The sequence below is a fragment of the Lepidochelys kempii genome, chromosome 20, assembly GCF_965140265.1.
Source record: "Lepidochelys kempii isolate rLepKem1 chromosome 20, rLepKem1.hap2, whole genome shotgun sequence".
Lineage (NCBI taxonomy): Eukaryota > Metazoa > Chordata > Testudines > Cheloniidae > Lepidochelys > Lepidochelys kempii.
This window is the reverse complement of record NC_133275.1, coordinates 7,721,045-7,744,773: the sequence shown is the minus strand read 5'-3', so window position 1 is coordinate 7,744,773 and position 23,729 is coordinate 7,721,045. Positions and strand designations below refer to the sequence as shown.

The 23,729-nt window shown below is 56.6% G+C and overlaps 1 protein-coding gene across 3 annotated transcripts; it reads right to left on the bottom strand.

Annotated features, from left to right (window-relative positions):
* Window positions 1–614: 614 nt before the first annotated feature.
* ILVBL (ilvB acetolactate synthase like) lies at window positions 615–23,729 on the bottom strand. 3 transcript variants are annotated; one of them, XM_073318167.1, is made up of 17 exons: window positions 23,645–23,728; window positions 16,558–19,515; window positions 15,492–15,664; window positions 12,958–13,159; window positions 11,955–12,082; window positions 11,382–11,520; window positions 9,525–9,636; window positions 9,351–9,450; window positions 8,516–8,613; window positions 7,630–7,766; window positions 6,842–6,976; window positions 6,243–6,357; window positions 3,968–4,137; window positions 3,443–3,513; window positions 2,903–2,974; window positions 2,379–2,484; window positions 615–1,865 (listed from the first exon to the last, which is right to left on the bottom strand). In XM_073318167.1, exons 3-17 carry the CDS (start codon window positions 15,621–15,623, stop codon window positions 1,687–1,689), a joined length of 1,896 nt encoding a protein of 631 aa, XP_073174268.1. In that variant the 5' UTR covers window positions 15,624–15,664; window positions 16,558–19,515; window positions 23,645–23,728; the 3' UTR covers window positions 615–1,686. The 3 variants fall into 3 exon arrangements, with proteins under 3 accessions (XP_073174268.1, XP_073174267.1, XP_073174269.1); XM_073318166.1 differs by lacking the exon at window positions 16,558–19,515 and having other exon boundaries at window positions 23,645–23,729; XM_073318168.1 differs by lacking the exons at window positions 615–1,865; window positions 3,443–3,513; window positions 16,558–19,515 and having other exon boundaries at window positions 2,396–2,484; window positions 23,645–23,729.

The following is a 23,729-nucleotide window of genomic DNA, read 5'->3' as shown; positions in this document are numbered from 1 at the left end:
GGACGGACCCTACTAACAATGCCCTCCCAGTTTAACAGCAAACCATTGATAACTACTCTTTGAGGTACTGTCTTTCAGTCAGTTGTGCACCCAACTTACAGTAAGTTCAGCTAGATGACATTTCCCCAGTTTTTGTATGAGACTGCTATGTGGGACAGTGTCAAAAGACTGACTAAAATCAAGACACATCACATCTACAGCTTCCCATTTATCCTCTATGCCAGAGGTAGGCAGACTATGGCCCGGGGGACCGTCCTGCCGGGCCCTTGAACTCCCGGATAGCCCCCTCCCCTGCAGCCTCAGCTCACCGTGTCACCAGTGCTCTGGGTGGCGGGGCTGTGAGCTCATGCTGGGCAGTGCGGCTGTGAGAACTGCAGGGTGTAGTGTGTTAAGAGCACCAGGACTTGCAGCTGTAAGTAGTACACCGTAAGTAGCCAATTCCTAGGGGGAGCAATTTAATACACTACACCCAGCTCTCCATACAGTTTCAGAACCCCGATGTTGCCCTCAGGCCAAAAAGTTTACCCACCCCTGCTCTAGGCCACCAATCCTGTCAACCCCCCGTGTTAACCATTAGGTGGCGCCCTTCCCACAGAGCAGCTATAGAGCCACACTTTGCCTGGTGCCATCATTCTCTTTATTGTTGGGGGAATAACTCCTGTGGGTGGAGTGCGTGTGCTTGGAGAGAGAGAGGGAACCGCTCTGTTAACATCCCCGTTAACCGAGTACCACCCCCACTGCCTGACCACGCCACCTCAGACTACGGTAATGGAGAGCTTGGCACCTGGGGCTGGGAGCAGCAGCACGCATGGTCCTGCCTGTGCCCTTTGAACATGCAGGCCCTCCCTAGGCTCCTAGGTGTGGCAGCAGCTGGAGGCTGGCAGGGAAGTGGCAGTGCAATGGCAGCTCATGGTCCTGGCTATGGGGCTGGAGAGCATGATGGTGACGGGCCTTGCCCAGAGCTGTTCAGGAAATGTATTTCTGCGTGATGGGGCTCTGGGGCAGCAGGGTCCCTGGGCTGGTCAGCCAGGGAGATGCCCTGGTAGTGCATCGTAGGGTGTTGGGGGAAATCACAGCCCTGGTGGATCTGGAGCGAATCCCACCAGCTTTCCCTCAACCAAGACTCACAGCAGGGCTCAGCAGCGCCACTTCGTCCAAACGTTAGGCCTAGGCCAGGCTCCTGCCCCAGAGAGAGTCACCAGCCAACGACCCTGGCTTGCAGAGCTGGGCAACAAGCTGCCCCACCCGCACCCCTCAGCGCACAGGACCTCAAATTCAGCCCCACTGCCCAGTTGGAAAGCAAAACCTCCTACTGTCACCAGAACAAGATCCCTGCAGCTGCTCTCACTACTGGCAGGAGCTTGCCAAAGCACAATGCCCATCCCCCACAGAAATAGGCACCTGCCCAGTGCTGAACTGAGAGAAGCTTCCTTGTCCCTGCTGCCCTGTTGATCCCTACTAGCCAGCGTCCTGGCACCAGTTTCCAGTTGAGGGGCTTGGGCTTTGGTTAGGACCCCAGTCCCTGGTAGGGATGGCTGTGTCAGTCTGCAGCAGCTCTGGGGCCAGAACAAGGAGGATGATGAACTAAACACCGAAGGGGGTACCGTGCTGGTGTCTGTAGGGGGCCCAAGGCAGGCTGCTGCACCATGGCATGGGCAGGGAGCGCTGCCGGGACTGGCCCCAGCCCTACACAGAGATGGAGCCCTCCCGGAAGCTGGTTCTGCCGATCAGGGCGTTGATCAGGGTGGGGTGTCCCTGCCTGCAGGCCTCCTGTGCCCCCAGGATGATGTTGTCCATGAAGGTCTCGTCCTGGCGGCAGAGTAGGAAACCTTTCCCTCCTAAGCCTTCCGCCACCAGGTGGTAATCTGTGCAGGGAGGAGACTGGCTGTTAGCAAGGCTGCTGCCTGCTACAGCAGGGCCTGGGCACGGTGGTGACAGCCCATGTAGGCCACTAAGAAGGAAGAGCCGATTCCAGGAGGGTGGCCGCAGTGGGCACACCAGGTGTGAGTGGCAGGCAGCAGGGAGGGACGGAAGGCATGCTGGGGTCTGCAGCGGAGAACAGTGGCAGGGAAGGCTGGGAGGGAATCCCCCAGCCCGTGGGGACTCACCGCAGAAGGAAGGGGCCGTTCGAAGTTCCCTTCCCAGGGGGAGCCTGGCTTGGGTGGGCGGAGCAGGCATCAGTGCTGGGCCATGAACCCAGAGGTGTGATAGGACCTGCACCAATTCTGGGAACCTCCCGCTTTCCCTCCCTCTATGGGGGTGGCCTGCAGGAAGCAGCACACAATGGCTGCCTGCCTGGGGACAGGCTGCACAGGATCTGGAGGCACCCCGGGCCACTGCTGAGCATGCTGCTCCCGTCACTCCCGTCCAAGACTCACCCACATAGGCCAGGCCGCAGGCCACGTTACTGCCCAGCAAGGGGACCTGCTCACGGGAGATCTGACTCCAGCAGGCGTCGTTCCCCACCAGTGCAATGACAGGCGTCTGAAAAAGCAAGAAAAGTGCTGCTCCCAAGGCACCAGAAGGGAGGGGTGAGGTCCCAGTGCCCGGTCCGCTCTGCCCTAGGGCCCGGCCCTGCACCCTCCCACTACACTGAGTCCATGCCAGCTCCTGTTGCCTTGGAAAAGGAACAGCAATGAAGGGGAGGCTGCGAAGGGGCCTGGGCATGGGTGCTGCCTGGACTAACTACAGGACCCCAAACCCATTTGCAGTGCCTCCAGGGCTGTGGCCACTCCCACATGTGCAGGGCCTCTTTAGTCCTCACTTTGTGTATGAATTTGAGGTAATGCGGGGTGGCTGGGCCTGGCCCCCAGGGGTCGCTGCAGGCAGGGACCCATTGGCACAGGGTAACTGGGCCCAGCGCCCCAGGGTCCCCATTGGCACATGGTCAGGGGGAGGTTACCTTGTGACGGACGAAGGTGTCAAACTCCATGATGCTGTAGCCGAGGGCGCCGTCTCCGTAGAGGATCCAGACCTGAGCGGGGGGGAGGGAGGTGAGGTTCCCCTGGCAGAGCCCTCGGAGGGGTGAACACTTCCCCCCACATTAACCGGCGCAGGAGGTGTGCATGCTGGTGCCTGCCTCCCACGGGGCTGGGTGTTCGAGTGGGTGGGCAGGCAGTGTTGGGGGCTCCAGCGGTTCAGAGAGAGGCCTCTGGCAGTAAGCAGGCAAAGTGAGGAAAGCAGGAGGGAAACTGGGAGTCTTGGGCCAAGAGAGCCAATGGGGGATTCAGGAGACAAACCAGAAAGCCTGGGAATGTGGCATCTCCTATACCAAAGACCCTCACCAGAGCCTTGGGGTACTCTGCCCCCATGGCAAGCCTGGTTAAAGCCCCCATCAGGGTGAGGGGGGCACCTGCCCTGCCCATGGCACCTGTTAGAGCGCCCCCAGCAGGCCATGGGGGCACCCCCACTAGAGCCCTCCTCTGGCTGGCTGGTTACTGACCTCAGAATCTGGCCGGCAGAGTTTGGCTCCGAGAGCAAATCCTCCCCCGACACCCAGTGTCCCGAAAGCTCCTGGAGAGAGAGGACAATGCAGAGGGGATGCCTGTCCTCGCCCGGGCGTGCCAGGGAAAGCAGGGCCATGAAACCAACCCCCATCCCTTCCTGAACCCAGCCCTCACTGAGCAGAGGGGCTGCTGAGTGGCTCAGCGTCTCCTCACCTGCTCCCATGGGCTCCTGGCACCAGCGGGGAAAAACAGGGTCAGCCCAGGGCAGCCTCAGGTTTTACCGTCCAGTGAGGCCACCTGACTGCCCCCTCAGGCATTGTCCTTCTTGGCCCAGGGCTACAGGGGCATAGGTCCCACATCCATAGGGCAGGAGATCACCTCTGGGAACTGCCAGCCCCAGCTCAGAGCTGTGGGAGCAGGGCTCTGGGCTCAGCTGCACTGCAGAAGCCTTGCAAGGGATCTGCCACCATCCGCCCCCATGACAGATGGCAAGCAGTGCCAGCTCCAGAGAACCCCCTTACCCGGATCCAGCCAGCGCAGGGGCCCACGGGGCCGCACAATGTAGGCAGCGCTCCCCACAAAGTCACCCCCATCTGTGACCAGCAGGCTGTTCTCGGGCAGCAAGTTGTCCACATGGTGTAGGAGCTTGAGTGGGTTCAGGTGCTGCTCCGTGGGCTCTTCCGACTTCTCTCTGTGCACATAGGAGGGCAGTGACTGGCACGCCCAGGAGCCCGGCCAGCCCCTCACAGCGTGACCAGGACAGCGAGTGCCTGAGAGTGCCCAGGCTCTGAGAGTACACACAGGTTCAGCTCCCTGGATAAACCTATTCACCACACTTCTGCTGCCCAGCCCGGGGCTGAGCCTCCAGGCCCTCGCTGTATGACACTGCTCCCTGTTGCCCAGCAAAGGCCTGAGCCCTATGGCCCCTCCCTGGGAGAGACACTGCCCCCTGCTGACCAGCGCAGGACTCAGCCCTACAGCCCCTCCCTGGGTGACACTGCCTGGCACAGGCCTGAGCCTATGACCCCTCCCTGGGTGACACTGCCCCCTGCCGACCGGCACAGGCCTGAGCCCTACGGCTCCCTGCCAACCAGTGCAGGGTTGAGCCTGTGGCCCCTCCCTGGGTGACACTGCCCCCTGCCAACCAGCACAGGCTGAACCTCTAGCCCAGGGGTGGCCAACCTGTGGCTCCGGGGCCACATGCGGCTCTTCAGAGGTTAATATGCGGCTCCTTGTTTAGGCACCAATTTCGGGGCTGGAGCTACAAGCGACAAATTTCCAGTGTGCCAGGGGGTGCTCACTGCTCAACCCCTGGCTCTGCCACAGGCCCTACCCCCACTCCACTCTTTCCTGCTCCCTCCCCTGAGCCTGCAGTGCCCTTGCTCCTCCCCCTCCCCTCCAGAGTCTCCTGCATGCCAGGATACAGCTGATCGGGATGTGCGGGGAGGGAGGGGGAGGTGCTGATCGGCAGGGCTACCAGTGGGTGGGAGGAGGCGCTGGGAGCACGGTGGGGGAGCTGATAGGGGGCTGCTGACGTGTTACTGTGGCTCTTTGGCAATACACATTGGTAAATTCTGGCTCGTTCTCAGGCTCAGGTTGGCCACCCCTGCTCTAGCCCCTCTCTGTGTGACACTGTCCGCTGGTGCCTGGCACAGAATCATAGAGTATCAGGGTTGGAAAGGACCTCAGGAGGTCATCTAGTCTCACCCCCTGCTCAAAGCAGGACCAATCCCCAACTAAATCATCCCAGCCAGGGCTTTGTCAAGCCTGACCTTAAAAACTTCGAAGGAAGGAGATTCCACCACCTCCCTAGGTAACGCATTCCAGTGTTTCACCACCCTCCTAGTGAAAAAGCTTTTCCTAATATCCAACCTAAACCTCCCCCACTGCAACTTGAGACCATTACTCCTCGTTCTGTCATCTGCTACCACTGAGAACAGTCTAGATCCATCCTCTTTGGAACCCCCTTTCAGGTAGTTGAAAGCAGCTATCAAATCCCCCCTCATTCTTCTCTTCTGCAGGCTAAACAATCCCAGTTCCCTCAGCCTCTCCTCGTAAGTCACGTGTTCCAGTCCCCTAATCATTTTTGATGCCCTCCGCTGGACTCTCTCCAATTTTTCCACATCCTTCTTGTAGTGTGGGGCCCAAAACTGGACACAATACTCCAGATGAGGCCTCACCAATATCGAAGAGGGGAACGATCACATCCCTCGATCTGCTAGCAATGCCGCATCTTATACATCCCAAAATGCCATTGGCCTTCTTGGCTACAAGGGCACACTGTTGACTCATATCCAGCTTCTCGTCCACTGTAACCCCTAGGTCCTTTTCTGCAGAACTGCTGCCTAGCCATTCGGTCCCTAGTCTATAGCGGTGCATGGGATTCTTCCATCCTAAGTGCAGGACTCTGCACTTGTCCTTGTTGAACCTCATCAGATTTCTTTTGGCCCAATCCTCCAATTTGTCTAGGTCCCTCTGCATCCTATCCCTACCTTCCAGCGTATCTACCTCTCCTAGTTTAGTGTCATCTGCAAACTTGCTGAGGGTGCAATCCACACCATCCTCCAGATCATTAATGAAGATATTGAACAAAACCGGCCCCAGGACTGACCCTTGGGGCACTCCACTTGATACTGGCTGCCAACTAGACATGGAGCCACTGGACATGGACACAGGGCTGAGTCTATGGCCCTCCATGGGTGATACTGCCCCGTGCTGCCCGGCACAGGGCTGAGCCTATGGCCCCTCCTGGGGTGCATGGTGCGGACGATGCCACCCTATCAGCTCTACACCTACCGGTTTGCTTTCTCCTTCCTTTGGTCGCCATCCTTCAGACTCATTGCCCAGTCCTGAGGTGGTGAGTAACTCTTGAGGCCTTGGGAAAGGCTCAGGAGGAAGGAGCCAGCGTCTCCTGCAGAGAGAGTGGGCAGCATGAGATTTTGACAGGCCAACCTGAGCAGGAGCTGGTCCCATGGGCCCCAAGCGGCACCAGTATCAGAGCAGAGCCAGTCTGCGGAGGCCCAGCTGAAGAGCTGGGTTACGTGCCCCAGCCTATTGCCTACAGCACAGTGGGCAGGCTCAGCAGACAGGTGGGTGCTGGGGGAGCAGGGCAGGGTGTGGCTGAAGCACGCACCGACCTTCCCGCGTGGGTCTGCTGCCCATATGAACCACTTACTCAGCGGGGTCTGTTCCCGTCAGCTCTGGTGGTGATTCTGTGATTCCACTTCCTGTGCCTGCTTTGCGCCCCCAGGGGCATGCTCAGGCTGCTCCCTGACCCTGGGCAGCAGGCTAGGCGCTTGCCGAGGCATGGCGTGTGCCGGAGCAGGGGAAGGCCAGCAGCAGCAGAATGGGAGCTGATTCTGAGGCAGAGCGCTGAGCGCCCGCCTGCTCCTCACCTTGGATGGCCATGCGGGGCTTCCAGAAGATGTCCGAATTGCACAGCATCAGGGCACGGTCCCGGTTGACAGCAATGATTGTGCTGCGCCGGCTCAGCACACGGCCATAGGACAAACGGAAATCACACACCGTGCCTGCCAGGGGGCATCACGGGGGTGAGGGTTAGGTCAGCTCCCACACCCCAGAAGTCCCCCAGCCCCATAATGCCTCGAGTATTACCTCCCCCCCACTGCCCAGCCCATCACACTCAACATCAGGCTCCCGCACCCCACCCCACAACCCCCCAGCATTAGCCTCCCACACTGCCACTGCCCAGCCCTACCACACCCAACATCAGATTCCCCCACCCTCCCACCCCATAGCATTAGCCCCCCCCAACTGCCACTGCTCAGCCCCACCACAGCCCACATCAGGCTCCCCCATCCCACAACCCCTGGAGCCCCATAACCCTTTGAGCATTACCTCCCCACCACTGCCCAACCCCGCCCCACAACCCCCCAGCATTACCACCCACAAAACTGCCACTGCCCAGCCCCACCACACCCCCACAACAGGCTCCTCCACCCCACAACTGCCCAGCCCCACAACACTTTGAGCATTACCCCATGCCACTGATAACCCTCAGGCCCACAACACCTCATCACTCACTCTCAGCCCTGCCCCACAACCCACAGCCCCCCACCCCCTCCTCCACTGACGTGCCATCCCAGCTCCCTGTCACTCCCAAGTCCAATGGCCCCAAGGTGAGACACCCTCTAGGCCAGTCCCCAGGCTGCATTCCACAGACCTGCCAGAATGACCAGGTCAGCCTCCTTCAGCACCTCTCGGCGGTTTTGACGGATATGTAGTGGGCTGTCCCTTCCCAGCATGCCCCTGGCCATCCCACCCAGGAAGCAAGGGATGCCGAGGGCCTCCAGGGCTTCCCTGCAGGGCACAGGGAAGGGTTAGCTCTCAGCAGCTGAGTCACCTCATGGCAAAGGGACGCTTCACACTACTATGAACATGGGCGCTACCAGCGCAGCCCCCCTGCACGGGTGGCCTCAGAGAAGCTGAACAAGTGGAAGTGTGAGAGAGGAGGCGCGGTGCGGCAGCGTGCCTGAGGACATGCGCAGCAGGGTGTGTCAGTGCATGAGGAGGGTGCATGGCAGCCGAAGAGCAAGGTATTGTGTGTGTGTGAGTGTGAGAGAGAGAGAGAGAGCAAGCGAGCGAGCGCACGCGGGGAGCATGCGTGGTGGGAGAAAATGCTATGTGCTTGTTTTGTGGAGGGGGAAGACACATTTTTGTTAATTAAAGGACAGCCTCATTGAAACCAGAGGAAGCAGGTGCCAAAGATGCCTCTGCCAGTGAACCTTAGCCTTGCCGTGCAGACCCTGTGCCATCCAACTCTGCTGATGCCCCTCAATCCCAACCTGCAGCCCCTACTATTCCAGCTCTGCTAATGTCCCTCTGTCCGGTCTGACACCCTCAGGTGTCTCTCGGTCAGGCCAGGACAGATGTTGGCTCTCACCCTGTGTTCACATGGCCACTGGGGGAAGGCCATGGCCACCAGCCTGCAGATGAGCAGAGCTGAAAAAGCTGGGTAAGAGCCCTGAGGGCTGACCAGCAGTGCCCCCTGTCCCTGCAGAACCAGGGGCAGGGCAGAGAGAGGACTCTGAATGGAGCCGACTCTTCACCTGAGCTTCTCCACAGGCGTTGGGGGCAGGGTCACCTGGCTGCCCAGGAGCATGACAGGCTTCTTGGCACGGCTGACCAGCTCCACACACTGCTGCACCTGCACACAAATGGGAAGCACCATCAGAGCCTGGCAAGGCCAGGGGTCAGTGCAAAGGCTAGGCAGAACCTGGCAGGGCTAGTAGTCACTGGGGTCAGTGCAGTTGTTGGGCGCACCCTGGCAGGGTTGGAGGCAGTGCAGTGGCTAGGTGGAGCCTGGCAGAGCCGGGGGGCACTGCCAGTGACTGGGTGGGGCCGGCCGGTCAGTGTCAGTGGTTGGGTAAGGCCGGGCAGTCAGTGGGGTCAGTGCCAATGGCTGAGTAGCTGTCACATGGCCCCTGGAACTACTCCTGGGCAGAGTTCAGCCAGCGGCATGAGGATGAGGAAGGAACTGGCAGGGAAGCTATGAGTGGGGATCTAGCAGGAACCACAGAGGGGTGGGGCAGGGGAGGGCAGGAAAGAGGCTGTGCCCAGCTCTGAGGACATGACAGTGCCAGAGCCAAGGGAGGGGCAGGCAGAGAGGGGTGAAGGGCTGGCGGAAGGGACTGGTGCTGGCACCAAAAGGCTGTAGGGTGACGAGGGCCCCAGAGACCCCCTGCCCTGCCACAGCACAGCAATGCTCCTCCCCACCCCTCTTCTCCTTCTGAGGGCAGGGCCCAAAAGGGGATGGGCTTTCTGTGTGGGGGAGGGCAGTGTGCTAATGAGGAGCTCTGGGGGAAAGCTCCCAGTCACGGGGGGAGGAGATGTGCTCCCTGAAGGGAGGGAGTACCAGGCCCCAGGCAATCCAGGGGCTCTCACCTGCTCTGCTGTGGCCTGTGGCACCTGCACGGGAAGGGGGGAGAAGTCCCTTGTCTCCCAGGCCCCTGCATACAGGTTCCTGAGGTGGTTGCATAGGTACCTGCGGGCGAGGTGCAGGGACAGTTGTTAGCTCCCAGCTCAGCGCTGCCCTTGGCAGGATAGGGCTGTACTCACCAGTTGAGGACTCCACCTAGAGGCCCCCTAGGGGTCTCTTTGAAGCCAAGCTCCTTCTCCACCAAGTGGTATGGGTAGAGTACATTGATCGGGAACTCCACAAACACAGGGCCTGTAGCACGAAGAGCAATGGTCAGCCAGCCATGGGCAACCCAGGCTCCCTCCCTGCCCAATGCCACCACCCCACAGGACATGGGCAATCCAGGTACCATCCCTGCCCTGCAGGGCATGGGCAACAGAGGCTCCCACCCTGTCCAATGCCAAGGCCCCAAATTATCCAGCCCCGCCCAACACTGACATTCCAAATTGTCACCCCATAGGGCATGCGCAACCCTGCCCAATGCTGAAGCCCCATAGAACTTGGGCCCTGCCCAATGCTGATGCCAATGCCCCACACCATCACCCAGCAGGGTCAGGGCAGCCCAGACACAAGCTATTCCAATGCAGAGGAAAGATACAAAGAGCCACAGAAGAGGGTTCAGGGAAGAGCCCCGCAAATGTTTAAAGGTTTGGAAAACATGCCTTATAGTGATAGATGAAAGGAGCTGAATTTAATTAGCTTAACAAAAAGAAGATTAAAGGATGACTTGATTGCAGTTCTTAAGTACCTACTGAGGAACAAAAAATTGACACTGGGGTCTCTTCAGTCTAGCAGAGAAAGGTATAAAACGATCAAAGGGCTGGAAGTTGGAGCTAGACAAATTCAGACTAGAAATAAGGTGCAATTTTTTAACAGTGAGAGTAATTACCCCCTGGAACAATTCCCCAAAGGTGGATTCTCCATCACTGTCAGTGTTACAATCAAGATGGGAAGCATTTCTGAGAGATGTGCTCTAGTACTAACACAGCTACCAGACTGGGAGCAGGAATGGTTTCAGTGAAGTTCTCTGGCCTGTGCTATGCAGGGATCAGATGATTACAATGGTCCCTTCTGTGAATATATGCAGGGCAAGGTAATTCAGAGTGTAGGCAGGGAGCGGCGCAGCCTGGGACACCCCAGTCGGGAGGCAGAGAGAAGCGGGTCTCTGCCCAAGAGAGGTGATGGATGGGGAGCTGGTAGCCCAGAGGGGGAGCCCTTGCTGGACCCCAGAGGGGGAAATATAGGGTCAGTGGCCCCGACCTGTGATAAACCCCACTGCCGCCCAGGTGCCGGCTGGTCCCAGCTCCCCAGCAGCAGTCACACTGCCCCACCTCTTCTAGGGTGTGGGTTCCACCCACAGTGGAACATGGATTGAGTTTCATGGGGAGGTACTGAGTTCAGGACTCTGTGAACTGGGCTGGGGACCCTGGCAGGGGGCTACGGGAAATGTTCCTGGGAGCCAGCAGTGCTATAGGAAAACAGGGCTGGGACCTGGGAAAACAGGGCTGGGAGAAGAATGAGGGGGGATTTGATAGCAGCCTTCAATTACCTGAAGGGGGTTCCAAAGAGGATGGAGCTCGGCTGTTCTCAGTGGTAGCAGATGACAGAACAAGGAGCAATGGTCTCAAGTTGCAGTGGGGGAGGTCTAGGTTGGATATTAAGAACCACTATTTCACTAGGAGGGTGGTGAAGCACTGGAATGGGTTACCTAGGGAGGTGGTGGAATCTACATCCTTAGAGGTTTTTAAAGTCAGGCTTGACAAAGCCCTGGCTGGGATGATTTAGTTGGGGTTGGTCCTGCTTTGAGCAGGGGATTATACTAGATGACCTCCTGAGGTCTCTTCCAACCCTATTATTCTATGACCTACATTCAAGTGAGTTTGATCTGACAGCAGGAGTGAGAGCAGTGGGACGGGCCTAGTGAGACTTGGATAGGAAAACAGCCCATTAATCCTTTGCTGCATAGGAGGATAAGCCAAAAGGAGAAAGGCTTTTACCTGGGGTGCCGGACTGTGCTGCTGCAATGGCTCTTCTCAGCGTGGGGACGATGTCCCGCACAGTCCTCACCGACGCACAGAACTTGCAGAGTGGCTTGAAGAGGCACAGCTGGTCAATGTCCTGGAGAGCGCCCCGGCCCTGCGCAGACAGACAGAACTGCAGTCCATGCTCCGATGGTCCCGCAGAACCCACTGCCCCCAGCCAGGCTGCTTCCTCCCCAGTGACCAAGCACAGCGGCTAATAGGGCCGTGCCTCTCTGAGTGTCTGTCTGGCAATGGGGCAGCAGAGATCATTGGGCTGGGAGGGATGAGACCTCACAGCCAACAGGGACGTGGTACTGACCACGGGTAGGGGTGAGGAATGCAAGTGGGGCTGGCTGTCCCTCTTTCCCCGCAGCACGGTCTACGTCAGACTACTTCTGCTCCACACACCAATTGGCCCTTCTGTTTGGACAGCTCCAGTGGCCTGAGACTGGGGCAGGAAGGGTTTTCCTGCTGTGCTGTGACAGCACTGGGCACCCGCCTGCCATGGTGTGGCAGCAACCCCTGCTATCGGCAGCACCACAGACTCACCTTCTGCAGTGTAGCAGCTGCCCCGCCGATCAGCAGCACCGGGGATTCGGCCATCTGGGCATTCTTTACAGCTGTCACAGTGTTGGTTACCCCAGGTCCCGCTGTTACTGCGGCGACTCCGACTGTCCCTGCAATGCAGAGCAGCCAGCCCACAGCAGGGCAGATGTGATGAATTGCACCCTTAGCACAGGCAGGTGGGCAGGCCAGGCCGCGGGGCGGGTGGGGGTGGCAAGGGGGAGTTTAGGACAGGTGGCTGGAAGCCAGATTGCATGCACCAGCAAGCCTGTGCCTTGTTCCCCAAGCCAGAGAGACAACTCAGGCAATGATCTGCCCATTGCTCGGCTGAGCTGGTCACTGCCCCTGTTGCGCATGGCCCTTCCTGTTGCTGGGGAGAGCTGGTCACTGCCCCATTGCCCACGGCCATGCCCCTGCCCATTGCAGCAGTGAGCTGGTCACTGCCCCATTCCCATGACCATGCCCCGCTCATTGGTGGGGTGAGCTGGTCACTGCCCCATTGTAGGACGGCAGGCACAGCCTTAGGAGGAAGGTCCCACAGTGAGTCTCACTGCACCCAGCTGAGGACAGAACATGGAGTCAGTTAGTCTGGGTCCCCAGGTTCCTTTCCCCCTGTGCCTCCCTGTAGTGGGGCGTATTGACCGCTCACAGACCCAGAGCCCCTCATTGAACCCTGGTGGGCGCAGCCACGCCACACTCAACCCTCCCGCCAGAAGTTAGTGGGCGGGACCGGAGGGGGGGAGGTGGCACTCCCCCCAACAGACTACACTCCCACATGGTGGCCGGCCTGTCACAGTATGTTCCCACCAGCAGAGGCTGACAGGTGAGCTGGGAACAGATGAACTGGGAGGGGGCAGGGCAGAGCCCATGCCTATGGAAGACATGGCTCTTCTGAGGACCTGCCTGCAGGGGGCACCCCAATCAATATCCTTGTGCTGGGGGAGCTTCCGCCCCAGACCCTGGGCAGGTCTCCTTGTGTGGTGTGTACCTGAGAGCCTGGCGACTGCGTCGGCAGCAAACACAGCTGTGGCCTCGTGTCTTGTGTCCACCACGCGGATGCCCAGCTTCTCGCTGGCCACCAGGATGGGCGAGATGTGGCCTCCTACCAGTGTGAACAAGTAGCGCACCCCATGGGCCTTCAGGACCTCTGCAACAAGTTCTCCCCCGTGTCGGGTACTCTTTGGCTCTGTCTGAGAAGGATAGAGCCCTGGCCCATCAGCACAGAACGCGCAGGCCAGGGCAGGATACAGACCAGCAGAGGTCAGCCCAGCAGAGCACCAGCTTGGCAGGGTAGGGCAAGGGGGCCAAGTCAGGAAGCAGACTGGCAGAGTGCTGGCCTGGCAGAGCAGGGGCCGGGTCAGGATGCAGACCAGCAGAGCGTCAGCCTGGCAGGGCAGGAGCGGGGTCAGGATGCAGACGGGCAGAGCGCCGGCCCGGCAGGGAAGGGCAGGAGGCAGACTGGCATAGCACCAGCCTGGCAGGGCAGGAGATAGAGGCCGTGTCAGGAAGCAGATTGGCAGAGCGCTGGCCTGGCAGAGCAGGAGGCAGGGGCCAAGTCAGGACAGAGACCAGCAGAGTGCCGGCCTGCCAGAGCAGGGGCTGGGTCAGGACGAAGACTGGCACAGTGCCATCCTGACAGAGCAGGAGGCGGGGCCAGGTCAGGATGCAAACCAGCAGAGTGCCGGCCTGGCAGGGCAGGAGGCAGGGACCGGGTCAGACATAGACTGGCAGGGCAGAATGCAGGGGCATGATGCAGAGCACCTGGCCCGCAGAGCAGGGCACTGGGCCTGGGTCAGGATGCCGACTGGCAGAGTACCGACCCGGTAGGGCAGGATGCAGAGAGGCAGAGTGCTGGCCTGGCAGGGCAGGGGCTGGGTTAGGATGCAGACCGGCAGAGCACCAGTCTGGCACGGCAGGAGGCGGGGTCAGATGCAGACCAGCGGAGTGCCAGCCCGGCGCGGCAGTGTCTGGGTGGCTCCCCATGGACACTGTGGGGGGACATTGTGCAGGGCAGGGATGGTGCTAATGGCCAGAGGTGCAGCTCCAGCACACACTGGGACCCAGGGATAACCAACTAGTGACCTGGTTAGCTCTGAACACGGTGTGTGCCCATCCCCCACCGGATTAGGAACCCTGGCAGCTCATGGTGAGTTGTCATGCAAGAAGCCTAGGTTGGCACATGGCCTGTATCCAGTCTGGCACCATGTGACTCTGCAGGGCAGATGGGACCCCCGGACATGGCTCCTCCTTCCAGCCAGCTCTCTGGGCAATAGGGTATCCCAGAGAGCTGCTGGGGCGGCTCAGAGTGCCCGGAGCATGTGTAGACATGCCCTTGTTAAGAGAGGATTGAACAGCAGCCTGGACTTTCCCAGAATGCACTGCCACAAGGCACAGGGATGCTGCTGCATGGACAGGTCCCAGCTCTGTTTGCAGGAACCAGTGAGGCAGGAGCATCCTAGGTCCCTATTGTGTGGGCAGCGTGTGATGCTTCCTAGGGCTCTTCTCATGGGTAGGGCCTTAGCAAATTCTCTGCCATGAAAAACGCATCACAGATGGTGAAATATGATCTCCCCTGTGAAATCTGGCACCCAGCTGGGGACTCCTTGGGATTGAGACTTCCTCTTCCCCTGCAGGGGCTGCTCCCTGGGCCGGTCAGACCCACCTCTGGGATCTCCCCTGGTTGCAGGAAGCTCCACGGCTCCAGCTGTCACATCCTCACGCTGGGGTGGGAGACTGCTGGAAAACCAAACCTATGGTAATCCACCGTCCATACCCTGCGACCCTCACTTCTGCACTGCTGCTGCTGGCAGCAGTGTTGGCTTTAGAGCTGGGCACCCAGCCAGCTGCGTTCTGCTCTGGCTGCCCAGCTCTGAAAGCAGTGCCTCTGCCAGCAGCAGGGCAGAAGTAAGGGTGGCAATCCCATGACCCCCCTACAATAGCCTTGTGACCAGTCTTTTGGGTCAGGACCCTGACGTTTACAATACAGTGAAATTAGATGTAAACATATGAAAACGTGAAATTGACTAATTTTAAAACCCCCAGACAGTGAAATTGACCAAAATGGACCATGTATTTGGTAAGGCCCTACTCAAGGGACTTGAACGCAGAGAAACCCCTTGGTATCTCTCTCCCGTGGGAGGGAACCAGTGCAGGTGCCGGATCCCCTGGGAACCAGCACGCAAATATGGGACATCCCAAGCACAAACGCCCCCTGGACAGGGAGACCTTTCCACCAAACCCACAGGAACTCCTGCCACCTTAGTTTTGGAATCAGGAGAGCAGTGCAGGGCCCTGGGCATTCCTGAGAGCTCATATTGGGGGGGAAGCCTCACCATGTGCACTTCTGCACTTAGCAGCCTCATCAGCACATAGTCCTGGGTAGCCACCAGTGCAGTGAATCTGTCCTGGGATCTCAGTGCAGATGCTACCCAAGCTCCCCTCATCCACCTGCATCCCTTGCCATTCTCTCTAAGTCTTGCATGGCAGGAGTCTATTTGAAAGGGGGAGCTGTCTCAGCTTTACCTTATGCCAAAGCTGGTAGATCAGCCCCAGTTTGTGAGCTGCCCCAAGCAGAGCTGTCCCCAGCGCCCCCAGCAGCACAAGGAGCCAGGCACTGGAGCAGCTGCTGCTGGGTGAGACAGCAGCAGGATCCATGGAGGCAACTTCAGTGGCAGAGTCACCAACACACACTCCTGCTGCAAAAGGCAAGCACAGAACATAACCAGTCACTCTCACATGTGCTGCCAGCCACTCCCCCTTGCCACAGTGGCCAGACTCTGCCCTCCACCAGAATGGTTGTCTCCTTCCGCTGCCGCCAGAGTGGCCGGTCCTTCTTCCCCCCTGCCCGAGCGGTCGCCTACTCTCCCCGCTGCCAGAACGGCCAGCCCCTCTTCTCCTTCCCACCAGAACAGCCGGACTCTCTTCCACTCCCTGCCCCTGACCAGAAAAGCCAGCCCCTCTTCCCTCCCACGCCAGAATGGCCAGACCCTTCCCCACCACCATCAGTGTCTGGTAAGCCCCTCTTGTGGTGCCAACTAAACCCTTCTGCTGCCCCTTGTGCCATATTTTTTACAGCCCGTGCATAACCCAGATGGTGCCGTGATGGAGACATGGCAACCGACCAAAGGCCAGAGCTATCTGGCAGGATCATCTGTCACCACCGCAAGTGTCTAACCCTGATGTAAGGTGGGACATGGTGCTGCCACTGGCTCTTATCTCTGCTGTTCCAGAGTGCCAGGACAGTGCCAGACATGCCAGCAAAGCCCTTAGGCTCCGCAGGCTAGAGAGCTGTGGATACGGAGTGTCCCCTTTACTAGGCTGTTCCATGGTGCTCCCAAATGCCTCCCAGCCAGACATGAATTCACCTTCCCAACCCTATGGGAGGAGGCAAGGCACATCATCCCCATATTAAAGATGGGGAATTAAGGCACAGCAGGATGAAATGCCTTGTCCAAGGGCACCCACGGAGACAGTGGCAGAGAAACAGTACCCAGAAGCCCTGGATCTCCGACCTGTCCTTTGGCCTAGACCCCCTCTGCCCACACTACAATTAAAGTGCAGGCAGCATTCAGAAAGGCGGGTTCCTGACCTGTAAGAAGTTCTTGGAGACGGACTCTGCACGTTCACCCCCTCTGGAATGTGCCAGCTCTGTAAGCTGGGCTCTTCTCACAGTGGTGCTCATTGGAGTTCTCTTGTACCTCTACCCCTCCCACCACCGGCCCTGACCCTCCAGAGGCGACGCTATAAAAGGAGGAGTTCGGCGTGCTGGTTGGCTCAGTTCCTTCCACCACTTCCTCAAACCTGACTGTAAGTAGGACTCTGAGCAAGAGGGCAGGCAGGCAGGCAGGCAGGCAGGCAGGCAGGGTGAATGTGCAGAGTCTATCTTGGAGAAACATGGGGAGCAACCTTCATTTGTTCTGCAAGTGGCCTCTACACCCCCAGTGGAGTGGGATGAGGAGGCCTAGCTAGATAAGAACTGCAGTGCTGCCTCACCAAACTCAGCAGCCAACGTAGCTGCAAAATCCAGGGAAAGCATGTGCTGAGTACCAGGTGGCAGCTCTGAAGTTCTCCAATACAGGAATATGCATAAGGCAGGCCATGGAAGCAGCCTTCGCCCTAGTCAAGTGTGCCCTTGTGGAAGAGGAACACAGGCGTGTTTATAATGCTCCTCATTACAGAGTCTAATCTATTTGGAAAGGTATTGGGAAGTGAGTGCCTGATTGTTTCTCTTTTCCCCATGTGACGGGGTGCCCGCCCACTTCCATGGATCCCAACAGGACTGGCCCTGAGAGGGTTAAAACCTGCCTAGGGAGGCTGAGGGGCAAGCAACCCAAGGAAAGGCTGCAGGGGAAACAGCCAATTAGGGCAAAGGCTGCAGACAATTAGGACAGCAGCTGGACCAGCCAATCAGGGCTCAGCCGGCCCATATAAAAAGAAGTGAGTCCGCTACAGGGAGCCCTAGGGAGAAGACTGGCTTCCTAGAGGGCTCCTGGTGGGCTGCCAGGACTTACAGGCTTGAGGCCCTGGGAAGTGGCACCAGCTCCTTTGCCCTGAGGCAGGAGCAGAAGGAACTGAGGCTGTGGAGAAGTGGCCCAGGGAATAGAGACGGTGAGCTGGAAGGAAGAGGCAGCAGGAAGCTGCTGTTTGCAGGGTCCCGGGGCCTGGAGTAGTGGGCAGACTTGTCCCCCCCTCCCTGCCAGCTGCTGAAGGAGCAGCCCAGCTGTGGACTGCCAAGCAGTTGAGAGGGGTGGCTGAACTCTTGTTGGAGGACTCCCCCCAGAAGAGGCAGAAACCGGATGGTGACATGGCCAGAGGGCTGTGCCACGAAGCAGACGCTGAGAGAAAGGAGCCATAATGGGTCTGCAGGTGGAGGCAAAGACAGGAGAGCCACCACCACCCGGTTCACCCACGGGGCCTGAGCTAATTCCCAAAATGCCTAGCAGGAGGCATCAGTGTGGTGAGTGACCCTGTGACACGCCGTAAGAGACAGAGTCTAGGTGAATCCCTATACTCCTTAGAGCTATTCTAATAGAAAGCCAAATGACTTCTTAGCATCCAAGGTGAGCAGCTTAGCTGAGGGAGAGCAAGGTCTAGGGGAAAATATGGGCAAGTTTATGGACTGGTTAAGATGGAATTTTGTGTCTAGCTTGGGGAGCAATATGGCTGGAGGACAGACACTTTATTTTTGTGAATGACCATATAAGGCAACCATGAGAGCCTGCAGCTCACTCAGTCTTCATAGTTTCTTAACTGAAAGATGAAAGAGGCTCAGGAGAGCACCAGGGGCTGTGTGTGTATGGGGGCAGTTGAGTTAGTACAAGACTGAGGTCCCACATCAGTGTGGGCTCCCTAAGCAGAGGGTAGACATTCATTAACCTCTTCAGAAACGTCTTAACTAAATTGTGGCTGAACACAGTCCTTTGTCCAACCAATGCATGATGAGCAGCAAGAACTGTGAGATGCTACTAACTGTATGGAGAGATGGTGCAAGCACTCCAATGTGGATTGAAGAGAAGCTGAATCTGGGTTTATCCTTGCTAGATGCCCACACGGAGACCCTTTTCAACTTATGATCCTAACACTGACAAGCTGAATGTTTCCTGGAGTTTAGTGGAACCTCCTGCCCCACTTAAAGTACAGATTGGATGAATGGACTATGAGGTGGACAGAAAGCTGGCTAGATTGTCAGGCTCAACGGGTAGTGATCAACGACTCAGTGTCTAATTGGCAGCCGGGATCAAGCGGAGTGTCCCAGGGGTCGTTTTTTTTTCAACATAGTCATTAACATTAATCGGGAGGATGGGATGGATTGCACCCTCCGCAAGCTTGCGGATGACACTAAGCTGCGGGGAGAGGTAAATATGCTGGAGGGTAGGGATAGGGTCCAGAGTGACCTAGACAAAATGGAGGATTGGGCCAAAAGAAATCTGATGAGGTTCAACAAGGATCAAAGAATCCTAGGCGCTGCTACAGGCTGGGGACCCACTGACTAAGCAGCAATTCTGCAGAAAAGGACCTGGGGATTACAGTGGATGAGAAGCTGGATATGAGTCAACAGTGTGCCCTTGTTGCCAAGAAGGCTAAGGACATATTGGGCTGCATTAGTAGGAGCACTGCCAGCAGATCAAGGGAAGTGATTATTCCCCTCTATTAGGCACTGGTGAGGCCACATCTGGAGTACTGTGTCCAGTTTTGGGACCCCCACTACAGAAAGAATGGACAAATTGGACAGACCAGTGGAGGGCAATGAAAATGATTAGGGAGGTTGGGAGTACATGACTTATGAGGAGAGGCTCAGGGAACTTGTCTTATTTTGCCTGCAGAAGAGGAGAGTGAGGGGGGGATTTGATAGCAGCCTTCCCCTACCTGAAAAGGGGGGGGCGGGGAGCTGATGTTGCACTCATATGACTTTATGAAAATATGCTAATGAGTGTGAATACAATGTTACTGGAATATGCTTCATGCAAAAGGTCTCTTGTAAGGTATCATTACAAAGTTTATAATTGAGTGTGGTCATCCTATTTGTATAAATGTATCATTCTTGTATCTGAAACGAGAAAAAGAAATAACTCTGAGCTCCTCTTGTAATTATGCAACGTGTGGGCCATTAATGGTGGTTTGGAATCTTGATGGCTCCCATCAACTAGGACAATTGGTAAATGGCTCTGTTTACTTCCTGTGGGTCAGGCCAGGAAGAATGAATGCTCGGTGTCTCACAAGACAAGTGACCCAGTCTCTTGGTACTGGAATCCACCTTAAACCTGGTGCTTTTCCACTTAGAAGGAGGTGTGGGGACCCAGAGAGACAAAAGATTTCTATCTTGTGCCAAAGCTATATAAGGGGGTGGAACAGAACAAAGGAGGCTCCAGTCATGAGACATCCCCTAGTTACCACCTGAGCTGGAGCTACCAAGGACTGTACCAGGAGAAAGAATTGGGCCCAGACTATGAAGGAGTCCAGACTGTGAAAGAAGCTTATTGGAACATCTGAGGGTAGGATTTTATCTGTAATCAGTTTCTTAATGTATTAGGCTTAGACTTGCATGCTTTGTTTTATTTTGCTTGGTAACTTACTTTGTTCTGTCTATTACCTGGAACCACTTAAATCCTACTTTTTATACTGTTTTATTAACCCAGAGTAAGTAATACCTGGGGGAAGCAAACAGCTGTGCATCTCTCTCTATCAGTGTTACAGAGGGTGGCCAATTTGAGTTTACTCTGTATAAGCTTTATATTTGGGGTTTGGATTCCATGATTTCATTTGGGAGTTGGGTGTCTGGGTGCTGGAGACAGGAGCACTTCTTAAGCTGTTTTCAGTTAAGTCTGCAGCTTTGGGAAATTTGGTTCAGACCCTGGGTCTGTGTCGAACCAAACTGGTGTGTCTGGCTCAAGGCAGGGTTTTGGAGGCCCAAATTGGCAGAGAAAACTGGCTCCGAGGTAATCTCAGCACATCAGGTGACAGTCCCAAACAGGTTTCTGTGATCATACCCATCACAGGGGGTTCCAAAGAGGATGGAGCTAGGCTGTTCTCAGTGGTGGCAGATGACAAAACAAGAAGCAATGGTCTCAAGTTGCAGTGGGGGAGGTGTAGGTTGGCTATTAGGGAAAACTATTTCACTAGGAGGGTGGTGAAGCACTGGAATGGGTTACCTAGGGAGGTGGTGGAATCGCCATCCTTAGAGGTTTTTAAGGCCCAGCTTGACAACACCCTGGCTGGGATGATTTAGTTGGGGCTGGCCCTGCTTTGAGCAGGGGGTTGGACTAGATGACATCCTGAGGTCTCTTCCAACCCTAATCTGCTATGATTCTTAAGACCAGGAGAGTTCCAGATGTGTCAAAGTCCAATGAGCCATGCTGTCAAAAAGGAGAAAATATGAATCTCTATGGCAAATCCAACCTCTCTGCAGAGTCAATAGGACTGGAATTACTAGGAGAGGCCAGTAAACTCCTGCAGTTGATCTGAAAACCACTTATCTTGCCCAGGCCAGGGCAATCAGAATAATTATGGTTTTGTCTTGTTTGATTTTTCCTGAGAGCTCTCTGAATTGGAAGAACTGGAAGTGGGAAATGCACAGAGACCTACTCTCCAGCCTAGAAGGAATGCATCCAAGACAAACTGGCCACCTGCTCCTGAGCTGAGGCAAAACCACTGAGATTTGGAGTTGTCTTGTTGCAAATAGGTGCATGTCTGGATACCTCCATCAGGAGAAGATATTGCTTGCTATAGAGTGCCTGAGAGGCCACTCATGCTGATTGTGTAAATGTCCACTCAACTGATCTGTGACATTGAGACCTGTAGGATAAATTTGGTGTACTGAGCACCACTCCCACAGAGCCACAACCTCTTTGCACAGATGGCTGAAACTGGTTCCTCCTTGCTTGTTCACATGAAACATCACTGCAGCGTTGCTGGTAACTACTCTATCCCTGAGCTGAGTTAGTGCTGCAGGAACCTTTGCAATCCCTGAATTCTATAATCCTAACTGTGTAAATACAAAGTCCATCTCTAATCTGTAAACATGGCATTTTGACCGTTATCTCCCAGTGACTTCAGAGCAAGCTTGCTCACCTTGCAAGTAAAAATGTTTTTTTCTGACCTGTTGACCCCAGAGGTTGGAGAATCAAACTGGACTTTTTCCTTTTCATGTACTGTCACTAGTACATGGCTGGGCAGGCCAAATTCAGTCCTCACTGACACCTGTGCAGCCTATTTACCTTCAGTGGGTTTGCAGTTACCACCAAGAGCTACAAAAGTGAAGAGAATTTGGCCTGTGGGGCCTTTATGACTAAGGCTGATGCATGCGAAGGAAAGGTCTTAAGGAATAGAAGGTGACGGGTGGGCATATGAACCCAGTAGACCACCAGGAAGCCTTGGTAGTTTGTGAGACATTAAACCTGAAAGTTATTTTGGCTACATTCATGCCTTTTCCTACCATTGCAGTTCCCCCTTTGCTCTGGTAATTAGTATCAGGAAGACTGAGAAAGCTAAAGCAAGTGCTGTATCCTCTCGTGGGGGGGATATGAATGGAATCCTAGCCTTCAAAAGGGACCCTACATTCATCTCTAACATCGATTCATAGAGTTTAAGGCCAGAAGGGACATTAGATCAGCTAGTCTGACCTCCTGATAGCACAGGACAGAGAATTCCACCCAGTAACCCAAGTGTAAGCCCAGTAACTGTGTTAGGCATCAAGACCTGGAGAATCCACCACTTCATAGAATCATAGAATATCAGGGTTGGAAGGGACTCCAGAAGGTCATCTAGTCCAACCCCCTGCTCGAAGCAGGACCAATTCCCAGTTAAATCATCCCAGCCAGGGCTTTGTCAAGCCTGACCTTAAAAACCTCTAAGGAAGGAGATTCTACCACCTCCCTAGGTAACGCATTCCAGTGTTTCACCACCCTCTTAGTGAAAAAGTTTTTCCTAATATCCAATCTAAACCTCCCCCACTGCAACTTGAGACCATTACTCCTCGTTCTGTCATCTGCTACCATTGAGAACAGTCTAGAGCCATCCTCTTTGGAACCCCCTTTCAGGTAGTTGAAAGCAGCTATCAAATCCCCCCTCATTCTTCTCTTCTGCAGGCTAAACAATCCCAGCTCCCTCAGCCTCTCCTCATAACTCATGTGTTCCAGACCCCTAATCATTTTTGTTGCCCTTCGCTGGACTCTCTCCAATTTATCCACATCCTTCTTGAAGTGTGGGGCCCAAAACTGGACACAGTATTCCAGATGAGGCCTCACCAATGTCGAATAGAGGGGAACGATCACGTCCCTCGATCTGCTCGCTATGCCCCTACTTATACATCCCAAAATGCCATTGGCCTTCTTGGCAACAAGGGCACACTGCTGACTCATATCCAGCTTCTCGCCCCCTGTCACCCCTAGGTCCTTTTCCGCAGAACTGCTGCCTAGCCATTCGGTCCCTAGTCTGTAGCGGTGCATTGGGTTCTTCCGTCCTAAGTGCAGGACCCTGCACTTATCCCTGCACTTCCCGTGATCGTTTGTTCTTATGCTTAATCACCTGCACTGTGAAATTTCTTCCTCATTTCTAATTTGAACTTGTCTGGCTTTAACTTCCAGCCACGCGGTCAGTGGTGGGCAACCTGCGGCCCATCAGGATAATCCGCTGGCAGGCCGCGAGACAGTTTACCTTAAGCCGGTTGCTGCGTGTCCTATCCTCAGAGGTTCAGGAGAAGAACTTTTCTCCCTCCTCCTTGCCACCACCTTTTTAAAGGTGACCCTCCCACACGGGCCCACGCTGCACCCCCCCCTTCTAGGCTCTAGCCCAGCAGCCCCCAAACTTGCGAGGGTCGCACCCCGCTTCCCCCTGTCCGGGGCCCCGCAGCTCCAGGGGGGACAGAGACAAGGGGGCTGCAGGGGGGGCCGGCAGTGGGGCTGAGGACGTGGGCAGGCGCGGGACCGGGGCAGAGCCGGGGGGAGCGGGGGGGCTGGCCCAAGCCTCGTCACACCTCCCCGCAGGCTCCCCTGGGGGCGCCCAGCTCTCGCCCTAGGCTCCCCGGCTCTCGTCCCCCCCGCAGGCGGCGGGGGAAGGGACGGCCCCAGCCACCGACTCTGCCCGCCCCGCCCCAGCGAAGTCCCGCCCGCGGCCCCGCCCCGCCCCTCCGGGGCCCCTCGCTGGCGACCCTCCCGCCCCCCACCGGCGGCTCCACGTACCGGGCCCGCAGCGAACGGAAGCCGGCGAGCCTCGGGCTCGGGTCCGGGTCCGGGCGCACGCGCGGCCTCTCCTGACGACGCCGGA

Coding starts and splice junctions, on each gene's coding strand:
- ILVBL (XM_073318166.1), bottom strand. CDS start 15,623: ATGGATCCTGCTGCTGTCTCACCCAGCAGCAGCTGCTCCAGTGCCTGG. Junction 8,614..9,350: donor CACAGGCCACAGCAGAGCAG/GTGAGAGCCCCT, acceptor ATTTGTGTGCAG/GTGCAGCAGTGTGTGGAGCT. Junction 1,866..2,378: donor CTGCGGCCTGGCCTATGTGG/GTGAGTCTTGGA, acceptor CTCCCTGCACAG/ATTACCACCTGGTGGCGGAA.